The sequence below is a fragment of the Chionomys nivalis genome, chromosome 2, assembly GCF_950005125.1.
Source record: "Chionomys nivalis chromosome 2, mChiNiv1.1, whole genome shotgun sequence".
Lineage (NCBI taxonomy): Eukaryota > Metazoa > Chordata > Mammalia > Rodentia > Cricetidae > Chionomys > Chionomys nivalis.
In genome coordinates this window covers 82,977,580-83,002,369 of record NC_080087.1, presented here as the reverse complement: position 1 = coordinate 83,002,369, position 24,790 = coordinate 82,977,580, and the positions used below count along the sequence as shown (strand labels likewise).

Sequence of the window (24,790 nt, the reverse complement as noted above, 5' to 3'; positions counted from 1 at the left end):
GGAAAGTGGATGGGCCAAGATTCTAATATTTCAGTGACCTAGCTTCTTTCCATTGGGCCCCCTCCCAAGGACTCTACCACTTCCAGTAGTCCCACAGGCTGGGGGCCAAGCCTTCCCCAGACGGGCTGTTAGCCACAGGGCTAGGGACTGGAGTCGGCCTTCCTGACCTTGTCTTCTCTTCTCACGCTAGACTTGTGTACTACGAGGGAGGGCCTGTGTGCACTCACGCCCGCTCCCTTTGGAGGCTGGAGCCGCTGAGAATCAGGTGCGGTGGGGGAGAGGGTGGGGGGCTCCTTGGGTCCAGGGAGGGGGAAAGGGTCTTGAGGGTTACTGAGGAAGACACTTGAGGGTTTGGGGAGGGACAACCTAGAGAACCTGAGAGAGATTTGGGTCCTCAGGGATCCTAGAACCCTTGGGGAAGGTGGGAGGTTCCTGAGGGAGAGATGGGGGCTCTGGGTGAAAGTTTGCATCTAGAAAGCTTGAGCCAGGCCCTGGAGACAGATGGGGAGCTCTGAGGAAGGTTCAGGAATCTACCAGAGGACTGGAGCTGCTGAGCAGGGAGGAGAGAGTTCTAAGAAAGATTGAGGGGCCCCAGAAAAGATCCTGGGAACCTTGGAAGGGAGATGATTGAGGAGTTTCAAACCAAGACTATGATGTTAATGGCTACTATGAAGGAGTCCCCTGATTCTCACTACTATGGGGGGTCCCCTGATTCTCACTATTAGGGAGGGGTCCCCTGATTCTCCCCACTGTCACCTTCCACAGCTGGAGTGGAAGCCACCTCCGTTGGGGCCAGCCACTTCGAATCAGGCACGTGACAACAGGACGGTACCTTGCGCTCACCGAGGACCAAGGCCTTGTGGTGGTTGATGCCAGCAAGGCCCACACCAAGGCCACTTCCTTTTGCTTCCGAATCTCCAAGGTTGGCGTCTGTGTGTGAGCACACACTTGCGCGTGTGTATGTGTAGGGGGTGAGGTGCCCTTCCTCACCTGCAACCCTGGGTCTCACTCTAACCTCCTGGCTGTGGACTCTTGCTTGGGTCTCCCACAGCACCAGCATAGGAGGCTGATGTCTGTCCCTTGTTCCTGCAGGAGAAGCTGGATGTGGCCCCCAAGAGAGATGTGGAGGGCATGGGCCCCCCTGAGATCAAGTATGGAGAGTCGCTCTGCTTTGTGCAACATGTGGCCTCAGGCCTGTGGCTCACCTATGCTGCCCCAGACCCCAAGGCCCTGAGGCTTGGAGTGCTCAAGAAGAAGGTGGGCTCCTGGAAGGGTGGGCGTGTGAGCAGGGGCTGGGCGGGGCTGGTGTTCATTACCTGGCATTTGGGAGCCTGAGAATGAGATAGACAGGGGGATAAAAGAGGTGAGTGCGTACGTGCGTGTGTGTGTGTGTGTGTGTGGTGTGTATGTGCGTGCGTGTGTGTGGTGTGTGTGCATGCATGCATGTGATGTGTGTGTGCGTGTGTGGTGTGTGTGCACGTGTGTGTGATGTGTGTGGTGTGTGTATGGTGTGTGTGCGTGCGTGCACTGTGTGTGTTGTGTGTACGTGTGTGTGTTTAGAAAGAGAGAGAGAGCAGAGATAAAGACACTCAGAAATTGAAAACTAAGAAGCCATCTACACAGACAGAAAACAAATAAGGGCCAGCAAGGTGGTTCAGTGAGTGAAAAGTGTTTGCTGCCAAGCTGAGGCCTTACTTTGACCCCTAGAGCCCCATGGTGGAAGGAGGGAGCTGCCTCCTTCAGGTTGTCTTGACTGCCACACGTGTGCACACACATATCCGCTACCCATAAAAATCTTCCAAATAATAACAAGCTGAGAATAATATTCCTAAATTATTGGCTGGGTCTGGTGGTTTTCACCAGTTACCCTAGCGCTCAAGAGGCTGGAGGGGAGGTCATGACTGTGAGTTTGAGTTTGAGGTCAGCTTGCACCACATAGTGAAACCCTGTTTCAAGACCCAAAAGGAAAGGGCCCGGGGCTGTAGCTCCGTTGCCACAGGGCTTGCCTAGCCTGCATGAAGCCCTAGGTTCCATCCCCAGCACCCTAAGGATCAGGTATCAACCTTTCCTGATCTCTGCGTGTGCACATCCAGGCCATGCTGCACCAGGAAGGTCACATGGATGATGCACTGTCACTGACCCGATGCCAGCAGGAGGAGTCCCAGGCTGCCCGTATGATATACAGCACGGCCGGCCTGTACAACCAGTTCATAAAGTAAGCCTGCCCACCGTCTCCTAGCTCCCGGCACACACGTGTGTACCGGAGAAATGTCACAATCCCTCTTTAGGGGTCTTTTCAGAGACCTCCGCACATCCGACCCGAACACCCTTGACCTTTGACCTTACATTCTAACTTTCACACGAGCACCAAGACTCTTGACTGGCTCTCTCCGGGCCTGACTACTTCCATGATCCCTTGTGCTTGCTACGCAGGAGCCCATGCCCATCCCAGCAATGTCATTGGTTCTGTGTGACCTTGGGCCAAAGCCTTTCTTCTGTTTCTCTGTCCTCCATAAAACCGAAGCCTGGGGGAGTCCAGCATGGGATGGGGTGGTGCTAACAACCCTGCCTGAGCACTGTGGTCCCCACAGAGGTCTTGATAGCTTCAGTGGGAAGCCACGGGGCTCGGGGCCACCGGCTGGGTCAGCACTGCCCATCGAGGGCGTCATCCTGAGCCTACAGGACCTCATCGGCTACTTCGAGCCGCCTTCGGAGGAGCTGCAGCATGAGGAGAAGCAGACCAAGCTCCGCAGCCTGCGCAACCGACAGAGCCTCTTCCAGGAGGAGGTGAAGCCAAGCGTGGAGGGCGGGGCCCGAGGGGGCGGGGTTTGGCCGGGGGTGTGGGGGGGCGAGGAGCCGTACAACTCTCAGTGCCTGTGATTTAAGGAGGGGCGGGGTCTAGGGAGGAGCTCGAGAGAGGGCGGGACCTGTAGAATAGTGATGAGTTGAGCCTCAAGGAGGGGGCGGTGTTGATGGGCGGGGCCTTGAGGGAGGGTGGGAATGAGGGGGGCAGGGAGCGGTGCCATGTGAAATTGAGGGTCTGGATTAGATAACCTGAGCTGGGGTTGGTTCAGAGGCTCCACAGATGGGGCTTCCTGCTTCTGTAGGATCCAGACCTGGGTGAGAGGGCAGAACTAGAATGGGGTGTAGGATCAGGGACACAGGGTGATTTTGGTACATCTGGGAGGAGATTATTGGAGTGAGGGACTTACCATCTCTTAGAACAAGAAGGGAAGAGGTGTGGGGTGCTCACTTGAGCTGAAATGCCTGGACTGAGGTCAGCACTCTGCTGCCTTTTCAGTCGCGGGGAATGTGTCTATTCTCAGGCATAGCCTGGCCCCGCCTCCCCAATGAGGAAGGAGGATCACAGTAACAATAACAAAACTACCACGGGGGGGGGGGAGGGGCTGGAGAGATGGCTCAGAGGTCCTGAGTTCAATTCCCAGCAACCGCATGGTGGCTCACAACCATCTGTAATGAGATCTGGTGCCCTCTTATGGCCAGCAAGCACACAGACAGACAGAACACTATACATAATAAATAAATAAATCTTAAAAAAAAAACAAAAACTACCACCAGGGTGGGATTAATACAGTGTATGCAGGGCGCTTAGAGTTCAATACAGATAGGTGGGTTCAGTGAGAGACCCTGCCTCAAAAAATAAGGTGGGGGCTGGAGCGATGGCTCAGTGTTTAAGAGCAGGTACTGCTCTATCAGGACCCAAGTTCAGTGTTCAGAACCCATAGCCGGTGGCTCAAAAACACCTTAACTCCAGCTCCAGAGGGATCCGATGCCTCACACCCTCACAGTACATAGATTTAAAAATGATAAAGTAAATCTTTAGAAAAAAAACAGGACAGCTGAGTGTGATGATAAACACGTTTAATTCCAGTACTAGGAAGGCAGAAGCAGGAGGATCTCTGTAAATTCAAGGCCAGCCTTGTAAATGGAGATTGCTCATTCGTTCCTGGCTGCCCAGACCCGAATAATCACACAGAAACTATATTAATTGCAACACTGTTTGACCTATTAGCTCAGGCTTCTTATTAACTAACTCTTACATCTTAAATTAGTTTATTTCTATTAATCTGTGCATTGCAATGAGGCTGTGGCTTATCGGTAAGATTCTGGTAATGTTCTGGTGGTCAGGTGTCTTTCTCCTTCGGCAACTACATTACGTCTCCCTGACTCCTACTCTCTGTTTAGATTTCCTGCCAGGCTTTATTCTGCTAAGCCATTGGCCCAAACAGCTTTATTCATTAGCTAATAAAATCAAAACATATACAGAAGGGCATCCTACATCATAACCTGGTCTACATAGCAAGTTTCAGGCCAGCCAGACCTATGTAATAAGACCCTGCCCTTAAAACAAAACAAAAAACCAAGATGACAAGTCATCATAGAAGACCCCAGAAGTTGCCAGGTGATGGTGGTACACATCTTTAATCCCAGCACTTGGGAGGCAGAGGCAGGATATTCTCTGAGTTTGACACTAGACTGGTCTACAAAGTGAGTTCCAGGACAGCCAGGGCTACACAGAAAAACTCTGTCTGGAAAACAAACAAGAAACCGAAAACAAAAACAAAAATCTCTTGAAGTTGACCTCTAGTCTCCAGAGGAGCAAGAATGCACACCTACACACAAACAAACACACCCCCCCGCCACAGTCTCAAAATGCAAACAAAATTAATGACTTTCAGGTACCATCTGGAGCTCTCTTTTTTCTTCCCTCAATACAGAGTTTCTCTGTGTTGATCTGTGCCTCTGCCTCCCAAGTGCTGGGTTTAAAGGTGTGAGCCTCCACCACCTGGCTCTATCTGTAATTTTTAAGTACAGGAAAGATAAGTTTCGTTCAGGTGTTAATATGATGCTGTCGGCTGTGAATTTAATATTTCTCAAAAAACACTATATCATGAATGTGTTTCTTTTTCTAGAAACATGAATAAAGCAAGGTTATACACTAACTCATTGATAAAAATATTGTGTTCAGAAGCTGAGCACAACAGCTCATGCCCATAGTTTCCACTATGTGGGAAGGTAAAGAAAGCCATTTGAGCCCAGGAGTTTGGGGCTCTCTCTTCCTCTTGCTCTTGGCTCACCACAGGATGCCCTGTTCCTTCTGCTCCTACATCCCAGTTGCTGGACAACTGTGCACCATGTTCACTTCATGTGCTGCTGGGGACCAACCACATCCTCACTAAACTAATATTACCACCTGAGCTACATCTCCAGCTACGACTCCATCTTTTTTAGTTTGGTTTTTCGAGACATAGCCCAGGCTGTGCTGAAACTCACTCTGTAGATCAGGCTGACTTCAAACTCACAGAGATCCGCCTACCTCTGTCCCCAAAGTGCTGGGATTAAAGGTGTGCACCTCCACTGCTGGTCTCATGACTCCATATTTTAAAAACTAAAAAAAAATTATTTTCTGTTCATTGGTATTTTACCTGCATGTGTATCTGTGTCAGAAACCCAGGAGCTGGAGTTATAGACAGGTGTGAGCACCCATGTTGGTGCTGGGAATTGAACCTGGGTCTTCTGGAAGAGCAACCAGTTCTCAAAACCAGTGACCCATCTCTCCAACCTCTAAAATAAACACTTTAAGGCAGAGGTGGGAAGCAGAGATAGAGGAATTGCCACAAGTTCAAATCCAGCCTGCCCCACATAGGAAGTACCAAGTCCAACCTGGTTTATACAAAAAGATCCTGTTTCAAAAAAGATTATAATGAGTGAGGTGTGGCAGCTCACACCTGTGACACCAGCACTGGGGAGGCTGACATATGAGGATTGCCACCAGTTCCGGGACAGCCTGAACTACAGGATGAAGCCATTTCAAATAAATAAACAAAACTACATCTATCCAGGCATTCCCATGCCTCCCCTGCACTTTTGCCATGAGTGGTGATTTAGTCGTTGATAAGTCATGTGCTTTAACTAGCTGAGCGCTCTCTTCGGTCCTTTGGTGAATTCTAACACACACGCAGAAAAGTAAGTAAAGCACAGACAATTAAGTCTTATCACTCACAGCAGTGGTCTGTAAAATCCTATGAACAATGACTTACACACACACATACACACACAGAACACACACAGACACACACACACAATACTCAGAATAGGAACTGGAGAGATGGCTCCATGGTGAAGGGCACGTGTTCTCTTTCAGAGGACTTGGGTTCAGTTCCTAGCACCTACACAGCAGATTACAACTCTCTATAACTCCAGTTCCAGGGGATCCAATTTTCTCTTCTGACTTCTGCAGGCACCAGGCATAGACATGGAACACACACATGCAATAGGCAAACCATTTATACAATATATAAACTTATAAAACTCAGAAGAGCTGGGCATGTTGGTGCACACCTTTAACATAAGAATTCTGATGATAGAGGCAGGTGGGTCTGTATAAGTTTTTTTTTTAAATATTTATTATTTATACAATTTTCTATCTGTGTGCATGCCTGCAAGCCAGAAGAGGGCACCAGACCCAATTACAGACGGTCATGAGCCACCATGTGGTTGCTGGGAATTGAACTCAGGACCTTTGGAAGAGCAGGCAATGCTCTTAACCTCTGAGCCATCTCTCCAGCCCCCAAGGGTCTGTATAAGTTTGAGGTCAATTTGGAGAGTTCCAGGCCAGCCAAAGCTACATAATGAGATCCTGTCTCCAAAAAATAAAAATAAATCACAGTAAAGAAAAAAAAGAAAAAACATGAGCTGGAGAGATGGCTCAGTGGTTAGGAACATTGCCTGCTCTTCCAAAGGTCCAGAGTTCAATCCCAGCAACCACATGGTGGCTCACATCCATCTGTAATGAAGTCTGGTTCCCTCTTCTGGCCTGCAGGCATACACACAGACAGAATATTGTATACATAATAAATAAATAAATATAAAAAAAGAAAAATAAACATTAAAATGTCAGAGGTGAGAGAGTGAAAAAAAACTCTCATGGTAAGTGGTAAAAGTGAACTGGTCCAAACTGGAACCAAGAGTGGGGTGTCTGGAACCAAGTAAAATGGAGAAAAATGCTGTAGATCACAGAAGCACAAATTCAGTCTTAATATTAATAAGGGCATATTATATTGGAGACTGAGGCACAGAGCCCAGAAACAGGTTTGATGAGTCAGGAAGGAGAGGGGGGAGATAAGACCGAATGAGGACACAGAACTAAAGAAGCTGGGTCACGACGGGCGGTGGTGGTGCACACCTTTAATCTCAGTACTGGGAGGCGAGACAAGTGGATCTCTGTGAGTTCGAGGCCAGGCTGGTCTACAAAGTGAGTTTCAGGATAGGCTCCAAAGCTACAGAGAAATCCTGTCTCGAAAAACCAACCCAACCAAACAAACAAACAAACAAACAAACAAACAAACAAACAAGCAAAGAAACTGAGTTACCTCTGGGAACACAACCATTACCTAGTGCAGGAGTATGCTGGAGTAAGTCTAGAAAAGACAAAGTGTGGGTCTGGGACTCCTGCTGTGACCCCTTCGTTTCTTCCCCCAGGGGATGCTCTCCCTGGTCCTGAACTGCATTGACCGCCTCAATGTCTACACCACTGCTGCCCACTTTGCTGAATTTGCGGGGGAGGAGGCGGCTGAATCTTGGAAAGAGATTGTGAACCTGCTCTATGAACTCTTAGGTGAGATTGTGAACCTGCTCTGTGAGCTCCTAGGTGAGATTGTGAACCTGCTCTGTGAGCTCCTAGGTGAGATTGTGAACCTGCTCTGTGAGCTCCTAGGTGAGATTGTGAACCTGCTCTGTGAGCTCCTAGGTGAGATTGTGAACCTGCTCTGTGAGCTCCTAGGTGAGGGGCTCAGAGCTGACTCCCCAGGAGCACCCAGACCCTTGTTCTAACAGATCTCCCCGTCGTACCTCCTACAGCCTCTCTGATCCGTGGCAATCGCACCAACTGTGCCCTCTTCTCCACAAACTTGGATTGGCTGGTTAGCAAGCTGGATCGCCTGGAGGCCTCATCTGGTAGGAGAGCCCCGGAGAGGTTGATGGGAGGGGTGGGGAGGAAAGGCCATTCCCCCGTCACCTCTCCCGTGGGCGCCCGGCAGGCATATTAGAGGTGCTGTACTGTGTCCTGATTGAGAGTCCCGAGGTTCTGAACATCATCCAGGAGAACCACATCAAGTCCATCATCTCCCTCCTGGACAAGCATGGGAGGAACCACAAGGTGTGTCCTTCAGCCCTGACCTCTCCCCTGCGGCCCCAGGACTCCTTCCTTTAACCTCGTCTTTTACTGAACTTTGTAATGCACTTCCATCCCAAGCGGAGGGTCTCAAATTCGTGACTCTTCAGTGGATTCTGGGCCACAGATCTACTTAGGTGAATCTCTGAAAAGCACACTTTACAGTCACTGTGGGTGGCAGATCGACTTTACAGTTTGCTACAGGCCCTGTCAGTGCCCGCTGTACAATTTCAAACCAGTTCATACCTTTACATCCCCCACCTGGCCCATAAAGACCGAAGTTTAGAGCCCCTGCTAATCCAGAATCTCACCTTGACTCCTGAGGCTCTGGTTGATCTTCCACTCTGCCCTTTGACCCCTTCTTTCACTTCCCCCCCGCCCTCCCCCCGTCTCTAATTTCTTGCTCTTAACGATGCCTTATCCCAACCCACGAGGACCACACCATTTGATCTTCGACCTTCCTCTCCTCATCCTCTCGAGCAGGATCTCCATGTTCTAGCTGGAGCTACCATACACTAGCCTTGCCTTCTGCCTTTCTTCTGCAGTCTTCCCAGAGCCTGCCCACTCTGGTGCCCTCACTCTCCTTTTTAATTTTCAGTTTTCAGACAGGGTCTCACTCACTGTGTAGACCAGGCTGGCCTCAAACTCATGGAGATCCACTTGTCTGTGCCTCACGTGTGCTGGGATTAAAAGCGTGCGCCACCACGCCCGGATAGCCTCACTCTCCTTGACCTCTGAACTTGACTTCCAGGTCCTGGACGTGCTGTGCTCACTGTGTGTGTGCAATGGCGTGGCCGTGCGCTCCAACCAAGATCTCATTACTGAGAACTTGCTCCCGGGCCGAGAACTTCTACTGCAGACAAACCTCATCAACTACGTCACCAGGTGGGTCTCTTAACCTTAGCTTTGATCCCCAGTCCTGACCGCAGGCTCGAACCCAGGTCCTCTGCCGAAGCAGCCAGTGTTCTTAGCTATCACTGCAGTCCCTCTATCCTTTGTTGTCTCTCTGTCTCTCTTTCCTTCCCCACATCTGGGTCTCCTCTCCGTCTCTCCTGCAGCATCCGCCCCAACATCTTTGTGGGCCGAGCAGAGGGCTCCACGCAGTACGGCAAATGGTACTTTGAGGTGATGGTGGACGAGGTGGCTCCATTTCTGACAGCGCAGGCCACTCACCTGCGGGTGGGCTGGGCCCTCAGCGAGGGCTACAGCCCTTACCCTGGAGGCGGCGAGGGCTGGGGCGGCAATGGGGTCGGCGATGACCTCTATTCCTATGGCTTTGACGGGCTGCATCTCTGGACAGGTATCCATACCTCCTAGGGGATTCTCATACCCGATCTCTGGACAGGTATCCATAGCTCCTAGGGGATTCTCACACCCGATCTCTGGACAGGTATCCATAGCTCCTAGGGGATTCTCACACCCGATCTCTGGACAGGTATCCATAGCTCCTAGGGGATTCTCACACCCGATCTCTGGACAGGTATCCATAGCTCCTAGGGGATTCTCATACCCGATCACTGGACAGGTATCCATAGCTCCTAGGGGATTCTCATACCCGATCTCTGGACAGGTATCTATACCTCCTAGGGGATTCTCATACCCGATCACTGGCCCCGGAATTCCCAAGATCCTGGTGACACCTTGGGGTTTAAGTGCCTGCATGGTCTGCAGAGCAAATTCCAGGACAGCCAGGGCTGTTTGTCTCAAAAACCCAACAACAACAACAACAACAACAATAGAAATAATAAAAGAATCCTGACTCCCAGAAGAGGAAAACTTTTGACCCCTAACCTCTTATTTGACCCTAACCCTAGAACTTTCAGAATTCTGCCCTTTACCTGTTTCCTCTTAGCGTCAAAATTCTGACCCCACAGGGGCAATCCCAGGAGACTGCCCTGATTTATGACCTCTGACCTTTGATTTATGATCTCAATGTTTCCAGAATTCGAACTCTAGGAAGACTAACATCTTATCATCATATATGTCCTAGGAACCGTGACATCAGCTCTTAATTTTAGGACTACCCACGAGCACCTTTGCTCCTACAGATTCTAATACCAGGGCCCCACAGGACCCCTTCACAGCCACCCCGTGTCCCAGTGAAACTGCTTTCATGGAACCTTCGACCCTTGACCCTTTTCTGATGACTGGTTGTAGGTCATGTGGCACGCCCAGTGACTTCTCCAGGACAGCACCTCCTGGCCCCGGAGGATGTGGTCAGCTGCTGCCTGGACCTCAGTGTACCGTCAATCTCATTCCGTATCAATGGCTGCCCCGTGCAGGGCGTCTTCGAATCCTTCAACCTGGACGGGCTGTTCTTCCCTGTCGTGAGCTTCTCAGCTGGTATCAAGTGAGAACCCGGCCCTGCCCCACGGTGCGGCCCAGCTCTGGGAACACACTTTATTTGCCTTCTCCAATCAAAAGCCAGGGACAGAGCAGCCAGCTTCATGACTGACTGATGGTCAGAACCCCTACATGAAGGTCTCTGTGACCTCAGTGGGACCCCAGTGATTTCCGATTCCTGTGTCCTCCCAGGGACCTCCAAGTAACCCTAGAATTTCACAATAACTTTATAATGACTCCAGATTGTCACGGAGATGTCTCAATGACCCAGGACCCTTCTAGTAACCCCCTAATGACCTCAGACTCTTTCAGTGACTTTAGGATTTGATCGTGGTCTAAGATCCTGTTTGACATCCCCATGGCCTCAGAGTGCCAGCAATGAACTAATAAGCTCAGACTTGCCCAGTGGCTTCCCCATCACCACATAACTCCAAAGAACCTTCACAGACCCAGAACTTTCCAAGCACCCTCCGCTCTCTGAATTCCCAGTCCACCCTCCGCTCTCTGAATTCCCAGTCAATGGGAATCCTGTTTATTTTGTAATTATGGTGGAATTTAAATGACTCCTAAATGACCTCTGTGGTCCTAAGGAGACCCAAGATGGCTCAGGGCCTGCACATTCTCCTAGAGAGCTCCGCTGACCCCAGTGCTGCTCCCTCATTCCCCACTAACTGCAAGCTCTCCTGTTTATCCCCCCGCCCCCCCATGATGCCCGTTCTCCTCTCCCAGAGTGCGATTCCTCCTTGGTGGCCGCCATGGTGAGTTCAAGTTCCTGCCCCCACCCGGCTATGCTCCATGCCATGAAGCTGTGCTCCCTCGGGAGCGACTCCATCTCCAACCCATCAAAGAGTACCGTCGGGAAGGACCTCGGGGACCCCACCTGGTGGGCCCTAGTCGCTGCCTCTCACACTTGGACTTTGTGCCCTGCCCTGTGGACACCATCCAGGTATGGCCTGCTCTACAAGGGTATTTTTTCTTCTAAACACTTATTTAAAGAATTATTTATTTGACTTGGCGGTTGTGGCCACCAGGACTTTAATCCCAGCACTCAGGAGACAGAGGCAGGCAGATCTCTGTGAGTTTGAGGCCAGCCTGGTCTACAAGAGCTAGTTCCAGGACAGGCTCCAAAGCTACAGAGAAACCCTGTCTTGAAAAACCAAATATGTGTATGTGTATATATATGCGCGTGTGTGTGTGTAAGTGTGTGTGTTTTAGGTTTCTATTATTGTAATAAAACAATAACTGAAAGCAACTTGGGAAGGAAAGGGTTTATTTTAGCTTACGCTTCTACACCATAGTCCCTCAGTGAGGGAAGTCAGGGCAAGACTTCAAGGCAAGAACTTGGAGGCAGGAACTCAGTGGTAAAGCCACGACCTAGAATCCCCCAGTGAGGGGCTGGGGTGTGGCTCAATGGTAGAGCCCCTGCCTAGAATCCCCCAGTGAGGGGCTGGGGCGTGTGGCTCAGTGGTAGAGCCCCTGCCTAGAATCCACCAGTGAGGGACTGGGGTGTGAGGGGCTGGGGGTGTGGCTCATCAGTGTAGAGCAACTGCCTGGTGTCTGAAGCACTGGGTTTCAGTCTCACCAGTGTGTGTAGAACTCTTGATAAGATTCTCATCGCTGTCTTTATAGAGAGAAGGAAATAGCTGCTCATTCCACAGTGTTTTCTGGCTGATCTGACTCTAGCTCTAGCTGGGTGGTACTAGAAGTTCAATGGACTGGAGCAGCCCAAACTCTGTCTTCAAGGGGTTCCCCATGCACAGGGGCACATGGCTGTCCCCAGGTGCCCCTTAACTTTGATGATGCTACATCCTTGCTCCTCTGTACATTACTTTTCTAATCAAGGCGTGGCATGGGAACAGGGCTTTGGAGTAGCACTGCTGGGGGAAGAGTGAACTAGGACTCACTCACATTATTGGGAAAAGAGGTCATAGTGGAGGTGCAATAGGATCTCACAAATGTCTCCCTACCCCCAGATCGTCTTGCCTCCTCACCTGGAGCGGATTCGGGAGAAGCTGGCAGAGAACATTCATGAACTCTGGGCACTGACCCGCATTGAACAGGGATGGACCTATGGTCCGGTGAGCCTAGACCCTGAGAGGGACGAGCGAAAGTGGTCAGGAGGATCGGTCCCTGGGACTTGAGGGTACCAAGGAGTCCTTGGGCTGCAAGTGGCAGAAGTATAGGTGGGAGATCAATAGGGCAGCATCTAGGAGTAGGGGAATGAAGGGGAGCCCAAAGATTGACCCCAGTGTTTCTCTAGGTTCGAGATGACAACAAGAGGCTGCATCCATGCCTTGTGGATTTCCACAGCTTACCAGAACCCGAGCGGAATTACAACTTACAGATGTCAGGGGAGACGCTCAAGTGAGAGGGCTCAGGGGAGCAGAGTGTGGGAATGACTGATGGCCAGGAGGGGACATGGAGCCAGGGGGTCTGGGGTGGGGGTCAGTGGTGGGGTGCTTGCCTGGAATCCACCAGTGCAGGGCTGGGGTGTGCACTTTTGGCTTGCATATGGTCCTGGAATACATCTGTGGAACAGACTAAATACATAACAAAAAATATGAGGGGGCTGAAGAGGTGCTCAGTCAGTAGAGGGCTTGCAGCACAAACATGAGGCCCTGAGCTTAGATCTCCCATATAAAAAGCCACGTGTGGTACCAGCCCGGGGAGGAGCCTGGCAGCTCAATGACCAGCCTGTGGACCCGGTTGGCAAGCGCTGAGCGAGAGATCTTGACTCAAAAAATAAGGTAGAAAATGGGTGAGAAGACATCTGACATCGACCTGTGGCCTCTACACACACACACGTGTACACATACGTGCTCATGCAAATGTGTGCACAGACAGGATCACAGAGAAGGGAAGGAGAAAGGCAGGTGTGGTGATGTGTGGTCCATCATCCCAGATCCTTGAGAGGCTGAGCCTTGAGGATGTAGACTAGCCCAGTGACTCAGTAAGACACTCGCACAAGCAGTGGGAGGAGAGGCGGGAAGACACAGCAAAGGACAGATAGACATGGAAAGGGGCAGAGAAAGACACAGTCAGGAAAATCTGACCCTAACCTAAGAGATGTAGAGATGAAGAAATGCAGGGAGACAGAAGACAGTGAGACCCAAAGAGAGGAAATTCAGTCACCACAGCAGCAGCAGTCAAAGAAAGACCCAGAGAGAGACAGATGGGGCAGGAAGCTCTGTGGGCTGTGACCTTTTGTTCATTCCCCTGCTCAGGACTCTGCTGGCCCTGGGCTGCCATGTGGGCATGGCTGACGAGAAGGCTGAAGACAACTTGAAGAAGACAAAACTCCCCAAGACGTGAGTCTGGATGGGCCTGTCTGGGGAAAGGATTCACGGGGAGGTCTAAAGAGACCACAGAGCCATGTGGTGAGGCTAAGGTCATAGGTGAGAGTGCACAGGTTAGGGTGAGGGGTCAGGGGTCAGGGCCAGAAGTAAGTTAAGGATTGAGGAATTAGGAGTTCCAGAAAGAGACGGAACCAGGAAGCAGGGTCAAGATCCACGCTGAGAAATCTAAGGTGGAGTCTAGGGTCAGAGGTAGAAGGTCAGAAGCAAGAGGTTGCTGGAACTGTAAGTAGTCAGTCCTAGAGGTGAGAAGTCACAAAGTGTGGTATCAGGGTCAAAGGAAAGATTCCCAAATCTGGGTGCCGTGGTGCACACTTATCATCCCAGATTTCTGGGCTGAGACAGAAGCATCTGTGAGTTTGGGGTCATCTGGTCTATATAGTGAGACCCAGTCTTCAAAAAGAAACCACAGACCCCCAAAAGGAGCAAAGAAAAAACTCCCTGTGTCAAGATAAAGAAATCTTGCTGGATCAGAGTGCTGGCTGCTCCTCCAGAGGACCCAGGTTCAGTTCCCAGCACCACTTGGAGGTTCACAGATACCTGTAACTCCAGATCCATGGGAGCGGATGTCCTCTTTAGGCCTCTGACACTCACTCAGAAGCACACACACATACACATCAATATTTTAAAAAGTACATTAAATTTTAGAAAGTGAAGGAGGTCACGGAGGTCAGTAGTGCCAATCCCCGCAGGTAAGGGCTCTTGCCGTGCAAGCCTAATGACCTGAGTTCAATTCCTGGAACTCACAGAAAGGAGGAAGGAGAAAACTGACTCCACAATCGTGACTTCAAGTGCCCTATGGCATACTCAATCCCCACCCCACACCTATGAACACACAATAAACAACAGAGCTAAGATCTTAGGGTCCCGGGACAGGCCAAGATTCTACAGCCAGCCCAGTGCGGGTGGCGCACACCTTCAATTCCTGTACTCAGGAGACAGATCTGTGAGTTCAAAGCCAGCCTGGTCTACACAGTGAGTCCCAGGCTAGCCAGGCTTACACAGTGGACTCTCCTATCTGCAGGTATATGATGAGCAATGGGTACAAACCGGCACCGCTAGACCTGAGCCACGTGAGGCTGACGCCTGCACAGACAACCCTGGTGGATCGGCTGGCAGAGAATGGGCACAACGTGTGGGCGAGAGACCGTGTGGCACAGGGGTGGAGCTATAGTGCCGTGCAGGACATCCCTGCACGCAGAAACCCGCGCCTCGTGCCCTACCGCCTTCTGGATGAGGCCACCAAACGCAGCAATCGGGACAGTCTCTGCCAGGCTGTGCGCACCCTGCTGGGCTATGGCTACAACATTGAGCCACCTGATCAGGAGTCCAGTGAGTGCTGACCTCTGTCTCCACCTCTGCACTTACCTTGACTTTGAACCCTGACCCTTGATCTCTGATCCAGTCAGCCTCAAGTGGTTGACATTTCCAATCTTTAACACTGAGTCGACTGATCAGAAGGTTGATAAGCACCCTTACCCATCATCCTTATCTTGACCCCAGTCTGACCACTGACCTTGATCTGACTCAATGTTTGTGTGGGCCAGGACAGCAATGTTGAGCTGTGGGACCATGCCATGTAGCCAGTGAGTGCTGACCTCCACATTTGACCTTTAACCCCAGTCCCTGGATATAGCTATATAACATGAAGCCACTCAAACAAGGGACCAAGGACTGCGTTTCTAACCCCTAACCATAACTCATTCTTTCACCAATTCCAAGCCAAGCCTTGACCCTAAGACTGACTGTTGTCCCCAACCTCTCCCCCTCTTTCCCTCTTTTCTGCACACTTTGTTCGTTTGTTTGTCTTCTGAGGAAGAGTCTCAATAACTGAAACTAGCCTGGTACTCTCTCCCTCTTTTCTGCACACTTTGTTCGTTTGTTTGTCTTCTGAGGAAGAGTCTCAATAACTGAAACTAGCCTGGTACTCATTACCTAATCCAGGCTAGTCTCAAGATCATGAGTCTCCTGCCTCAGCCCCCATGTACTGGAATTATAGGTGTGCCTGGCTGTGATTATAATAATTTTCAAGAAGGTGTGTTGTGTAGCCCAGGCAGGTCAGGTGAGCTTCTAACGTGTACATCCGAGGCTGGCCTTGAGCTCCAGATCTTCCTTGTGACCCTTTATTTGTTTATTTTGGGGAGCAATATTTTTTATTATTTTTATACTCCTCTTCCTCTTTCTGTTTTGAAACAGGGTCTCACTATGCAGCCCTGGTTGGCCTTGAACTCACAGAGATTCTCTTGCCTCTGTCTTCTGAGTGCTGGTAGTGAAGGCATGGGCCACCATGCCCAGCATAGTTTGGCTTTATTCTTGAGAATTTTATACATGTATACAAGGAAAAGATGCACCCTCATTGTCCCCTCCAGCACCCCTAACGCCCCCAATATGCTCCTCCCCCCAACTCCATGTTCTCTTTTATTTTCTTGACCAGTCCGAGTCCGTTGAGTGCTGCTCACGTATGTACAGGTGTGGGACCCTGTGGAGCAGGGGAAATCTGTCAGTAGCCACACATTCAAAACACTGATGCTGGGCACCGGGGAGTTAGAGACTGGTAAGATCTGTGAGTTCAAGGCCAGCCTGGTCTTTATAGGAAATTACAGGCCAGGTAGAGCTACACAATGAGACCTTGTCTCAAAACAAAACAAAAACCCCGAGACTGTGAAGGCCCTCAGTTTTTCCAGTCTCTCCTCTCTTTTGACATCTAACCCTAACCCTACTCTAATCCACTTCCTGCCCAACCTCTTCACCTCTGCCTTGCCTCCCCTGTAGGTCAGGTGGACAGCCAGTCTCGTGGGGATCGGGCCCGCATCTTCCGGGCAGAGAAGTCCTATGCAGTCCAGAGTGGCCGCTGGTACTTTGAGTTTGAAGCAGTCACCACAGGAGAGATGCGAGTGGGCTGGGCAAGGCCCGAGCTGCGACCTGACGTAGAGCTGGGAGCTGACGATTTGGCCTATGTCTTCAATGGGCACCGAGTGGGTACCTCCCTGGGCTCCCTTATGTCAGCCTGTGGTTTCTCCTAGTTACGCTTTCTCGTTTTGCCCAGTGGTACCTCACTGTTCTTTGATCCATGTGTGTATCATACTGTTTATCCACGAACCCACCCACCCACTTACCCTGTCTCCCATCCATAATATTCACCATCATCCATCTGTGCTTTTTTTTTTTTTTTTTTTTTTTTTTTTTTTTTTTTTTTTTTGGCAGTCTCTTTCTGCATAGCGTTAGCTTGTCCTGGAACTCACTACATACCAAGCTGGCTTTGAACTCACAGAGTTCCATCTACCGCTTCTCAAGTGCTGGGATTAAAAGCATGCACCACCATGCTCAGGTTTTTGAAACTTGCTATTTTGCCTCAAACTCATAATTCTCCGCCTCTGGCTCCTGAGTACTGGTATTACAGGCACAAATCATTGTGTCCAGCAGCACCCATCTTTCTGTCTGTCCCTCCATCCATCTGCCCATCTGTTTATCCATCCACTCCACCTACCTGCCCATTTACTTATGTGTGCATCTCCTCAAATTTCTTTCTTCCCTCATCCAACGGTCTCTCCATTCTCATATCCTTTCCCCATCCAGCCCTGTACCAAGCTTCTCCATCCATATCATTATCTCTCGATTCTGGGAACCTAAGGGTGTGTGTGGAGGATTTGCATAGGCCCAGTTTTCTTTCTGTGCCTTCGCTTAAATGCATCCCAAGCCCTGCAGTACCACCTTGGTGGTCTGCACGCCCCTGCCATGGGCACAGCAGGAGGAAGCAGGCAGAAGGAATGGGGTAGAGACTAGAGACAGGTTCCTGGGTGCAAATGTGCGAAGATGGGGTTCTGTGGATGACCTTCTGCTTGTGTCTCCCGGCTTCCTCTGTCTCCCTTTCTCTGTGTGTCTCCGCATTGTGTGTTCCTGCTCTCTCCTCTAGGGCCAGCGCTGGCATTTGGGCAGTGAGCCATTCGGACGCCCCTGGCAGCCAGGAGACGTTGTTGGCTGCATGATTGATCTCACAGAGAACACCATTATCTTCACCCTCAACGGCGAAGTCCTTATGTCCGACTCAGGCTCGGAAACAGCCTTCCGCGACATTGAGATTGGAGACGGTGAGAACTGAGGCCCCTTTGGTTCTCCCATCTCCCATAGCGCCTCCTTCCCATGGATGCCCACTAACCCCACTTCTGTCCCTTTCCCTCAGGCTTCCTGCCCGTCTGCAGCTTGGGGCCTGGTCAGGTGGGTCACCTGAACCTGGGCCAGGATGTGAGCTCCCTGCGGTTTTTTGCCATCTGTGGCCTCCAGGAAGGCTTCGAGCCCTTTGCCATCAACATGCAACGCCCAGTGACCACCTGGTTTAGCAAGAGCCTTCCTCAGTTTGAGCCTGTGCCCCTCGAGCACCCCCACTATGAGGTAAGAACTGGTCCCCATTCACATTATTATTATTATTATTATTATTATTATTATTATTATTCTGTGCTGCTGAGGCTCAAACACAGGCATGGTGCATGCTAGATAACTTCTTTTTTCTCTTTTGTGGTGTTTTCAGAGATTGAACCTAGGGCCTTGCACATGCTAGACAGGGGCTCTACCCCTGAGCCATACCCCCAGCCCCTCACTGAGGATTCTAGGCAGGAGCTTTACTGCTGAAATACATGTCCAACCCCTAGAGTAACATCTTATAATTCTGTCCACCCTCCAGTCTTTTTTTCACATCTCTTGTTGCTGTCTCTTTTATGCACAAACGTTGTAGAAGGAGCTGTCAGCATAATGGGCTCCCAGGGTTGCCTTTTTTTTTTTTTAAAGAACAGCTTCCACAAATGACTTCCCATCTTCATCTATAAAACAAGAGATGGGAATAAAGAAAATCATGATTAAATGACCCCAGTGGAACCAGCTGTGGCACAGTCCTGTTGTCCTAGAACTCGGGAGCTGAAGGCAGAAGTTCAAGGCCATCTTTGACTACTTAGTTCAAGGTCAGCCTGGGTGACATGAGACCCTGTCTGTCTCAGAAACTCAGGGATGAGTAAGGAGAGGGAAAGGAGGGACACTGTGACTCTTCACCCTAAAGCACTGTGGTGTGTGTCTCTTCACAGCTATGGCATGTCAGAGAGAACGCACGGCAATGGTGGCCATCAGCAGACCAGACACTGGCACACTGTGGCCTAGTCCCCAGCCACCCTATATTGTGACTCTCATTTCCCCCACGTTTCTTCTGAGCCAGGATCCACTGCAGACTCACGTGCTACATTTAGTGGTTAGGTCTCTGTGCAGAATGTTCCTGATATTTCTAGTATTTATGGCTTTAAATACATTTTTGAAAGGCTTATTTATTTTATTTGTGTGAATGTTTTGTCTGGATGTATATCTCTGTACCATGTGTGCCTGGCACCTGTGGAAGTCAGAAGATGGTGTCAGATCCCATGGAACTAGAGTTACAGATGTTTGTGAGCCTCCTGTGGGAGCTGGGAATAGAACCTGGGTCCTCTGCAAGATTAGCTGGTGCTCTTAACCATAGAGCCATCTCTCCAGTCCTGGCTTGGACATTTCTGAAGACTACAGGTTTTGCAAAATGTCCTTAAATTTGGGTTTGGGAGATATTTTATTATAATCAGGTTCATATCATATAGATATGTGTGTGTGTGTGTGTGTGAGTTCTGTAGAAATATCACAGAAATTAAGTTGTGCCCTCCATTGTATGATGTTGCTACATCTTTTTTGTTTTTAATTTAATTTGATTATTCTATATGTCTGGGTGTTTTGCCTGTCTGAATGTCTGTGCACCTCTTGTGTGTCTGTTATCTATGGAAGGCGTTAGAGTCCCTGGAAGTGGAGTTACAGATGGTTGTGAGCTGCCATGTGGAGGCTGGGAATCAAACCCAGGATCTCTGGAAGAGGAGCCAGTGTGTTCTTAACTACTGAGCCAGCTCATGTCTCCCGTCTGGAGGTTGCTCTAGCTTATTGTCCTTAGCCTTCTGTACTCTGTGCCATGCGTTCTGTACCCATGACTTCAACCAGCTGCACATCAAAAGCATTTGAAAAGACTTTGCCTCTGTATGAACATGTGCAGACTTCTCACCATTATTTCCTAAAGAACACAGCAGAACCGCCATTCCCATAGCATCGAGCTGTGTTATATGTTGTATGTATGTTTAAAACATGAAGAGAAAAGGCTGGGGATGCAGCTCTGGTAGAATGCTTGCCTAGTATGTGCCAGGTGTTAGGTTTGATCACCAGCACTAGGAAAAGTAAGTACATGAGTAAGAGCATTTGGAGGATATGTGTGTGTGTGTGTGTGTGTTAGATGTGAGCAGTGTGCCGTTACACAAGCAACCATTCATTTGGGCATCTGTAGATGGTTTGAGCATTCTACACCACTCTTTTGACCCAAGTTGACTGGGCTTGCTTCATGGAATGGAGCCTATCAGATTGCTCCCCTGTCGACAGCTGCTTTGCTCTCAGTAATTGACACATGATCAAACAGAGCAACAAACCCAGCCTTGGTGGTGTGTGCCTGTTTCCTCAGCACTTGGGAGTAGAGGAGAGGAATTCAGGTGTTCAAGGTCAGCCTGGACTATGTGAACCTGTTTCATATGCAACAAAAACTAGCCAAGTGGGTCACAAATGACATTAATCCCAGAATTTGGGAGACAAAGGCAGGTGGATCTCTATGAGTTTGAAGCCAGCTTGGTCTACATAGAGAGTTCCAGGCTAGCTAGGTTTACACAATAAGACCCTAACTCAAAACAAACCAACAAACAAACAAAAAAAAAAACTATCACCTTCACTATCACCACCACCACCATTACCACCACCACCTCCACCACCACCATCATCACCTCCAGCATTATCACCACCTCCAAAACCACCATCATAACCTCCACCACCAATCAGTGATGTGGGGAATATCTTAGAACTAAGGATATAGAAGACTTTCTAATGGGGCCACATCTAAAGGAGTTTGGAGTTTTGGAAACATATTTCTGTTGGCAAGAGATCCTAGGAGTGAAGATGGAGCTTGAATGGCCAGAGAGGACGTAATGGGAGGTGGACTCTACTATGCCAGAGCAGAGTCAACGCAGACAACTGGATATCACAGAGAGTAGAGTCAGTGCAGACAACTGGATATCACGGCAGCGAGAGTGAAGAAGGCAGAACGAACCTCACAAACACAATGCATAGTGAGAGAAGTCAAGTACAAAAGAGCACAGGCTGTGGGAGTCCATTCATAGAACGTTCTGGAACAGGCCAGGCTAATGGGTGGTATGACAGAGTGAGAGGTGTGTTGCCGGAAAGGAGTAACGCAGAGACAGTGCTGGTGTCTTCACACAGAAGTCACAGGAGGGAGTCTTTGTTGTCGGGGAACAATGGCAGAAGAGGACTCCTGAGAGAGGCGGGAAAGAGAGAGGGGAGAAAAATGGGTTTTGTAGACTCAGTTTGGGGTGAATTCTCCAGACAGTGAAGATCACAGGGCCAAGTAAGGATTTGGTACTTGGGGAGACAACTCCCCTTCTGCTGCCTGCAGATTAATTTCTAGAAAACCTATGAGAAGCCTGGGTTGGTGGCACAGCCTGGGACCTAGCACACGGGAGGCTGAAGCAAGAGGCCAGTTTGAGGGCAGCCTGGGCTACATGGCAAGGCCCTATCTCATAAATCCAAGGGCTGGAATGCAACTCAGTGGTTCGTCATTTGTCCAGCATGTACAAGGCCCTGGTCCCATCTGCAGCAACACACGTGCATGCACACATGCACACACACATGTGTATGCATACACACACACGCACACACATATATGTATACATACACACACACACATCCTTGAGAATCTATCTTGACCACATGTCACACAGGGCTCTTTTGGGCCCTACCCTTTATTTAAGCCACATTGGCCAAGTGGTTCCCAAGAATAAGTCCATTTCTACATATTTGGGCCCTGGGTGCACGGGAGTGTTCGGTCTGTAGAAATCCATCGTGATGCCATTATAGTGTTCATACCTTCCAAGCGAGCATCACATTTTCTCACACTTTCCTCTGGGAACCTCTCCAAACTCTGAGCCTCTGAGCTGCGCTCTCTGCAGAGATCCCCCTAGGATCGCAGGAAGGCAGACCCTCACTAGAACAGTGCCTGGCACACAGTGGGTGCTCCTGAGATATTTACGGTATGGATAGATGATGTCCGGATGGGTGGCTAATACATGGACTGAAGGGTAGTGCCGCACAGATGGGTGTGTGGCAGATGGACGTATGTATGTATGTATGTATGCGTGTATGCATGTATGTATGTATGTATGTATGTATGTATTATGATGTATGAACATGGGTGGGTGCGTAGGTGAGTGGCTGGCTGATGGATGAGTGCACAGGTGGTTGCATGGAGTTATGCATTGAATGCATACGTGAGCGTCTTACTCTGGAGTGCACAGGTAGGTTCTGAAAATTCCTCTCAGTGATACCAGTATAGGACCAAGCTGTTACTCTTCAAACGGCTCAGAATTTGGCAGAAGGCTGATAGCATTCTGCAGCCAAGCCCTATTCACCCAGAGGAGAGGTTACCGTTGGATAATTCCCACACAGGAGCCCAATAGGGACTTTACACGGAACCATGTTTAGGACCAGAGGCCTGGCCTAGCTCACAAGCCTGGCTCAGAACTTCTGCCTTCCTTCCTCTCCCAAGGTGGCCCGCATGGACGGTACTGTGGATACACCTCCCTGCCTTCGCTTGACCCACCGCACCTGGGGCTCACAGAATAGCCTGGTGGAGATGCTGTTCCTCCGGCTGAGCCTTCCTGTCCAGTTCCATCAGCACTTCCGCTGCACTGCAGGGGCCACGCCCCTGGCATCACCTGGCCTGCAGCCGCCTGCTGAAGATGAGGCCCGGGCGGCAGAACCTGATACCGACTATGAAAACCTGCGCCGCTCAGCTGGAGGCTGGGGAGAGGCTGAGGGGAACAAGGAAGGAACTGCCAAGGAGGGGGCACCCGGAGGCACTGCCCAGGGTGGGATAGAGGCCCAGCCCACCAGGGCAGAGAATGAGAAAGATGCTACCACTGAGAAGAACAAGAAGAGGGGGTGAGTCCAGACTGGGGCTAGCATGGGGCTCGGGGTCTGTTTAGGGATCCCAATATGCAACTTCAATAATTTAAGAAGCCTCCATTGCACCCAGAGGGGTCTGTGTGTACTAAGTGAGGTCAGAACACGGAGAGATCTTGTCTCACATGAATGTTATTATTTCCCAGTGATGCTGTCTTCTCACAAACGTGTGAAACTGGAGAACACTACTACACAGATGGGGGTGCTGTTACCCCGAGTGTCTGGTGGACCCCAGAGTGCTCAATGGATGTCATTAGCCATAAACGCAAATGGGGCTTCCTTATCCTGTTGGAACTTACAATAGACACAGAGTGGCCTTCTAAGTTGGGATCCATTCTGTGTCTCCAATGACCCCCAAAACTAACGTTAGCTAGATGGTGTGGTACACGCCTTTAATGCTAGCACTCCAGAGGTGGAGGGAGGTGGATCTCTATGAGTTCAAGGACAGCCTGGTCTATGTAGTGAGTTCTGGGCTAGCCAGGGTTACATAAGTGAGACCCTGTCTTGAAAAAAACCCCAACAAACAGCCAAAACTGAAGTAACTTCAAAGAAGGCCTTTAGAAGGTACTGGATTGAAAGAAAATCTACTTCCCCTGTTTTGATAGTGACTTCCAGTTCAATAGAACTCTGTCTCTCGGATGTTGTTTGGGGTGGTAGAGAGCTGTGGTATCTAGCACAGTCGGAGGCGGCTGTTGCTGGAAGAGCCCACATAGCTTGTAGTGTGTAGACAGCAGACATGATGAAGACTTGCTAACAAGGCAAGGTGGCTTCACCTATAATTCCAGCACTTGGGAGGTGAAGGCAAGAGAATCATAAGCTCAAAAGCCAGCCTGGGATATGCAGAAAGAACCTACCTCAAGAACAGGCAAACTGTGAGCTAGGTGGTGGCATCCCAGCACTCGGGAGGCAGAGGCAGGCAGATCTCTGTGAGTTTGAAGCCAGCTCAGTCTACAGAGTGAGTTCCAGGACAGCCAGGGCTACTCAGGGAAACTCTTGTCTCTAAAAACCAAAAACCAAACCAAAAAACAACAAAACCATTAAAAAAAAAAAAACAGGCCAAGTGTGTTGCACTAATCCCAGCACTTAGGCAACAGAAGCGGAACTGTTAGCCTGAGCCACATAGTGAATCTAGACCAGCCAGGGCTCTATAGTGAGACCCTACCTCAAAACAAACAAACAACATTAATTAAAACAAAAGAAACAGAAAACCAGGCTGGGGCTGGAGGAATGGCTCAGTGGTTAAGAGCATTGCCTGCTCTTCCAAAGGTCCTGAGTTCAATTCCCAGCAACCATATGGTGGCTCACAACCATCTGTAAAGAGGTCTGGCGCCCTCTTCTGGCCTTCAGGCATACACACAGACAGAATATTGTATACATAATAAATAAATAAATATTTTTTTTTTTAAAAAAAAAGAAAACCAGGCTGGTCTGGGGCAGCTGGCTCAGTCAGAAAAGTGCTTGCCTTGAAGCACAGGCTTCAGTTCGATCCCCAGAAACCTCAATAAAATGCCAGTAGTGGCTGCAGGAGCTTGCAGTTCCAGGACTGGGGAAGTGTAGACAGGTAGGCTCCTATGACTCTATGGCTAGCCAGCCTAGCATACTCAGGGACTTTCCATGCCAACAAAAGACACCGTCTTGGACAGCCGAGGCTACACAAAGCAACCCTGTCTTGAAAAACCAAAGTAAAAGAAAGAAAGAGAGAGAGAAAAAGACACACTGTCTTGCAAAACAAAGTGGGTGTCACTTCCTGAGGACACCCAAGGTTGTCCTCTGGCCTCCACATGCATGCACACACATGTGCACCCACATGAATGAATACACATGCACGCACACA

General features: G+C 49.9%; 1 protein-coding gene across 3 annotated transcripts in view; it reads left to right on the top strand.

Moving 5' to 3' along the window:
- Ryr1 (ryanodine receptor 1) overlaps nucleotides 1-24,790 on the top strand; it is a 126,507-nt gene that overhangs the window by 12,949 nt on the left and 88,768 nt on the right. For all 3 annotated transcript variants that reach the window (XM_057761336.1, XM_057761335.1, XM_057761334.1), the window contains 20 exons: nucleotides 191-265; nucleotides 766-922; nucleotides 1,093-1,257; nucleotides 2,094-2,215; nucleotides 2,592-2,787; nucleotides 7,504-7,639; nucleotides 7,882-7,977; nucleotides 8,061-8,179; nucleotides 8,946-9,079; nucleotides 9,253-9,494; nucleotides 10,352-10,544; nucleotides 11,267-11,483; nucleotides 12,511-12,615; nucleotides 12,798-12,901; nucleotides 13,762-13,845; nucleotides 14,915-15,222; nucleotides 16,663-16,865; nucleotides 17,804-17,978; nucleotides 18,071-18,279; nucleotides 22,541-22,935. In XM_057761336.1, coding sequence (XP_057617319.1) covers nucleotides 191-265; nucleotides 766-922; nucleotides 1,093-1,257; nucleotides 2,094-2,215; nucleotides 2,592-2,787; nucleotides 7,504-7,639; nucleotides 7,882-7,977; nucleotides 8,061-8,179; nucleotides 8,946-9,079; nucleotides 9,253-9,494; nucleotides 10,352-10,544; nucleotides 11,267-11,483; nucleotides 12,511-12,615; nucleotides 12,798-12,901; nucleotides 13,762-13,845; nucleotides 14,915-15,222; nucleotides 16,663-16,865; nucleotides 17,804-17,978; nucleotides 18,071-18,279; nucleotides 22,541-22,935 — 3,435 coding nt within the window. The remainder of the gene's footprint in view (nucleotides 1-190; nucleotides 266-765; nucleotides 923-1,092; nucleotides 1,258-2,093; nucleotides 2,216-2,591; nucleotides 2,788-7,503; nucleotides 7,640-7,881; nucleotides 7,978-8,060; nucleotides 8,180-8,945; nucleotides 9,080-9,252; nucleotides 9,495-10,351; nucleotides 10,545-11,266; nucleotides 11,484-12,510; nucleotides 12,616-12,797; nucleotides 12,902-13,761; nucleotides 13,846-14,914; nucleotides 15,223-16,662; nucleotides 16,866-17,803; nucleotides 17,979-18,070; nucleotides 18,280-22,540; nucleotides 22,936-24,790) is intronic.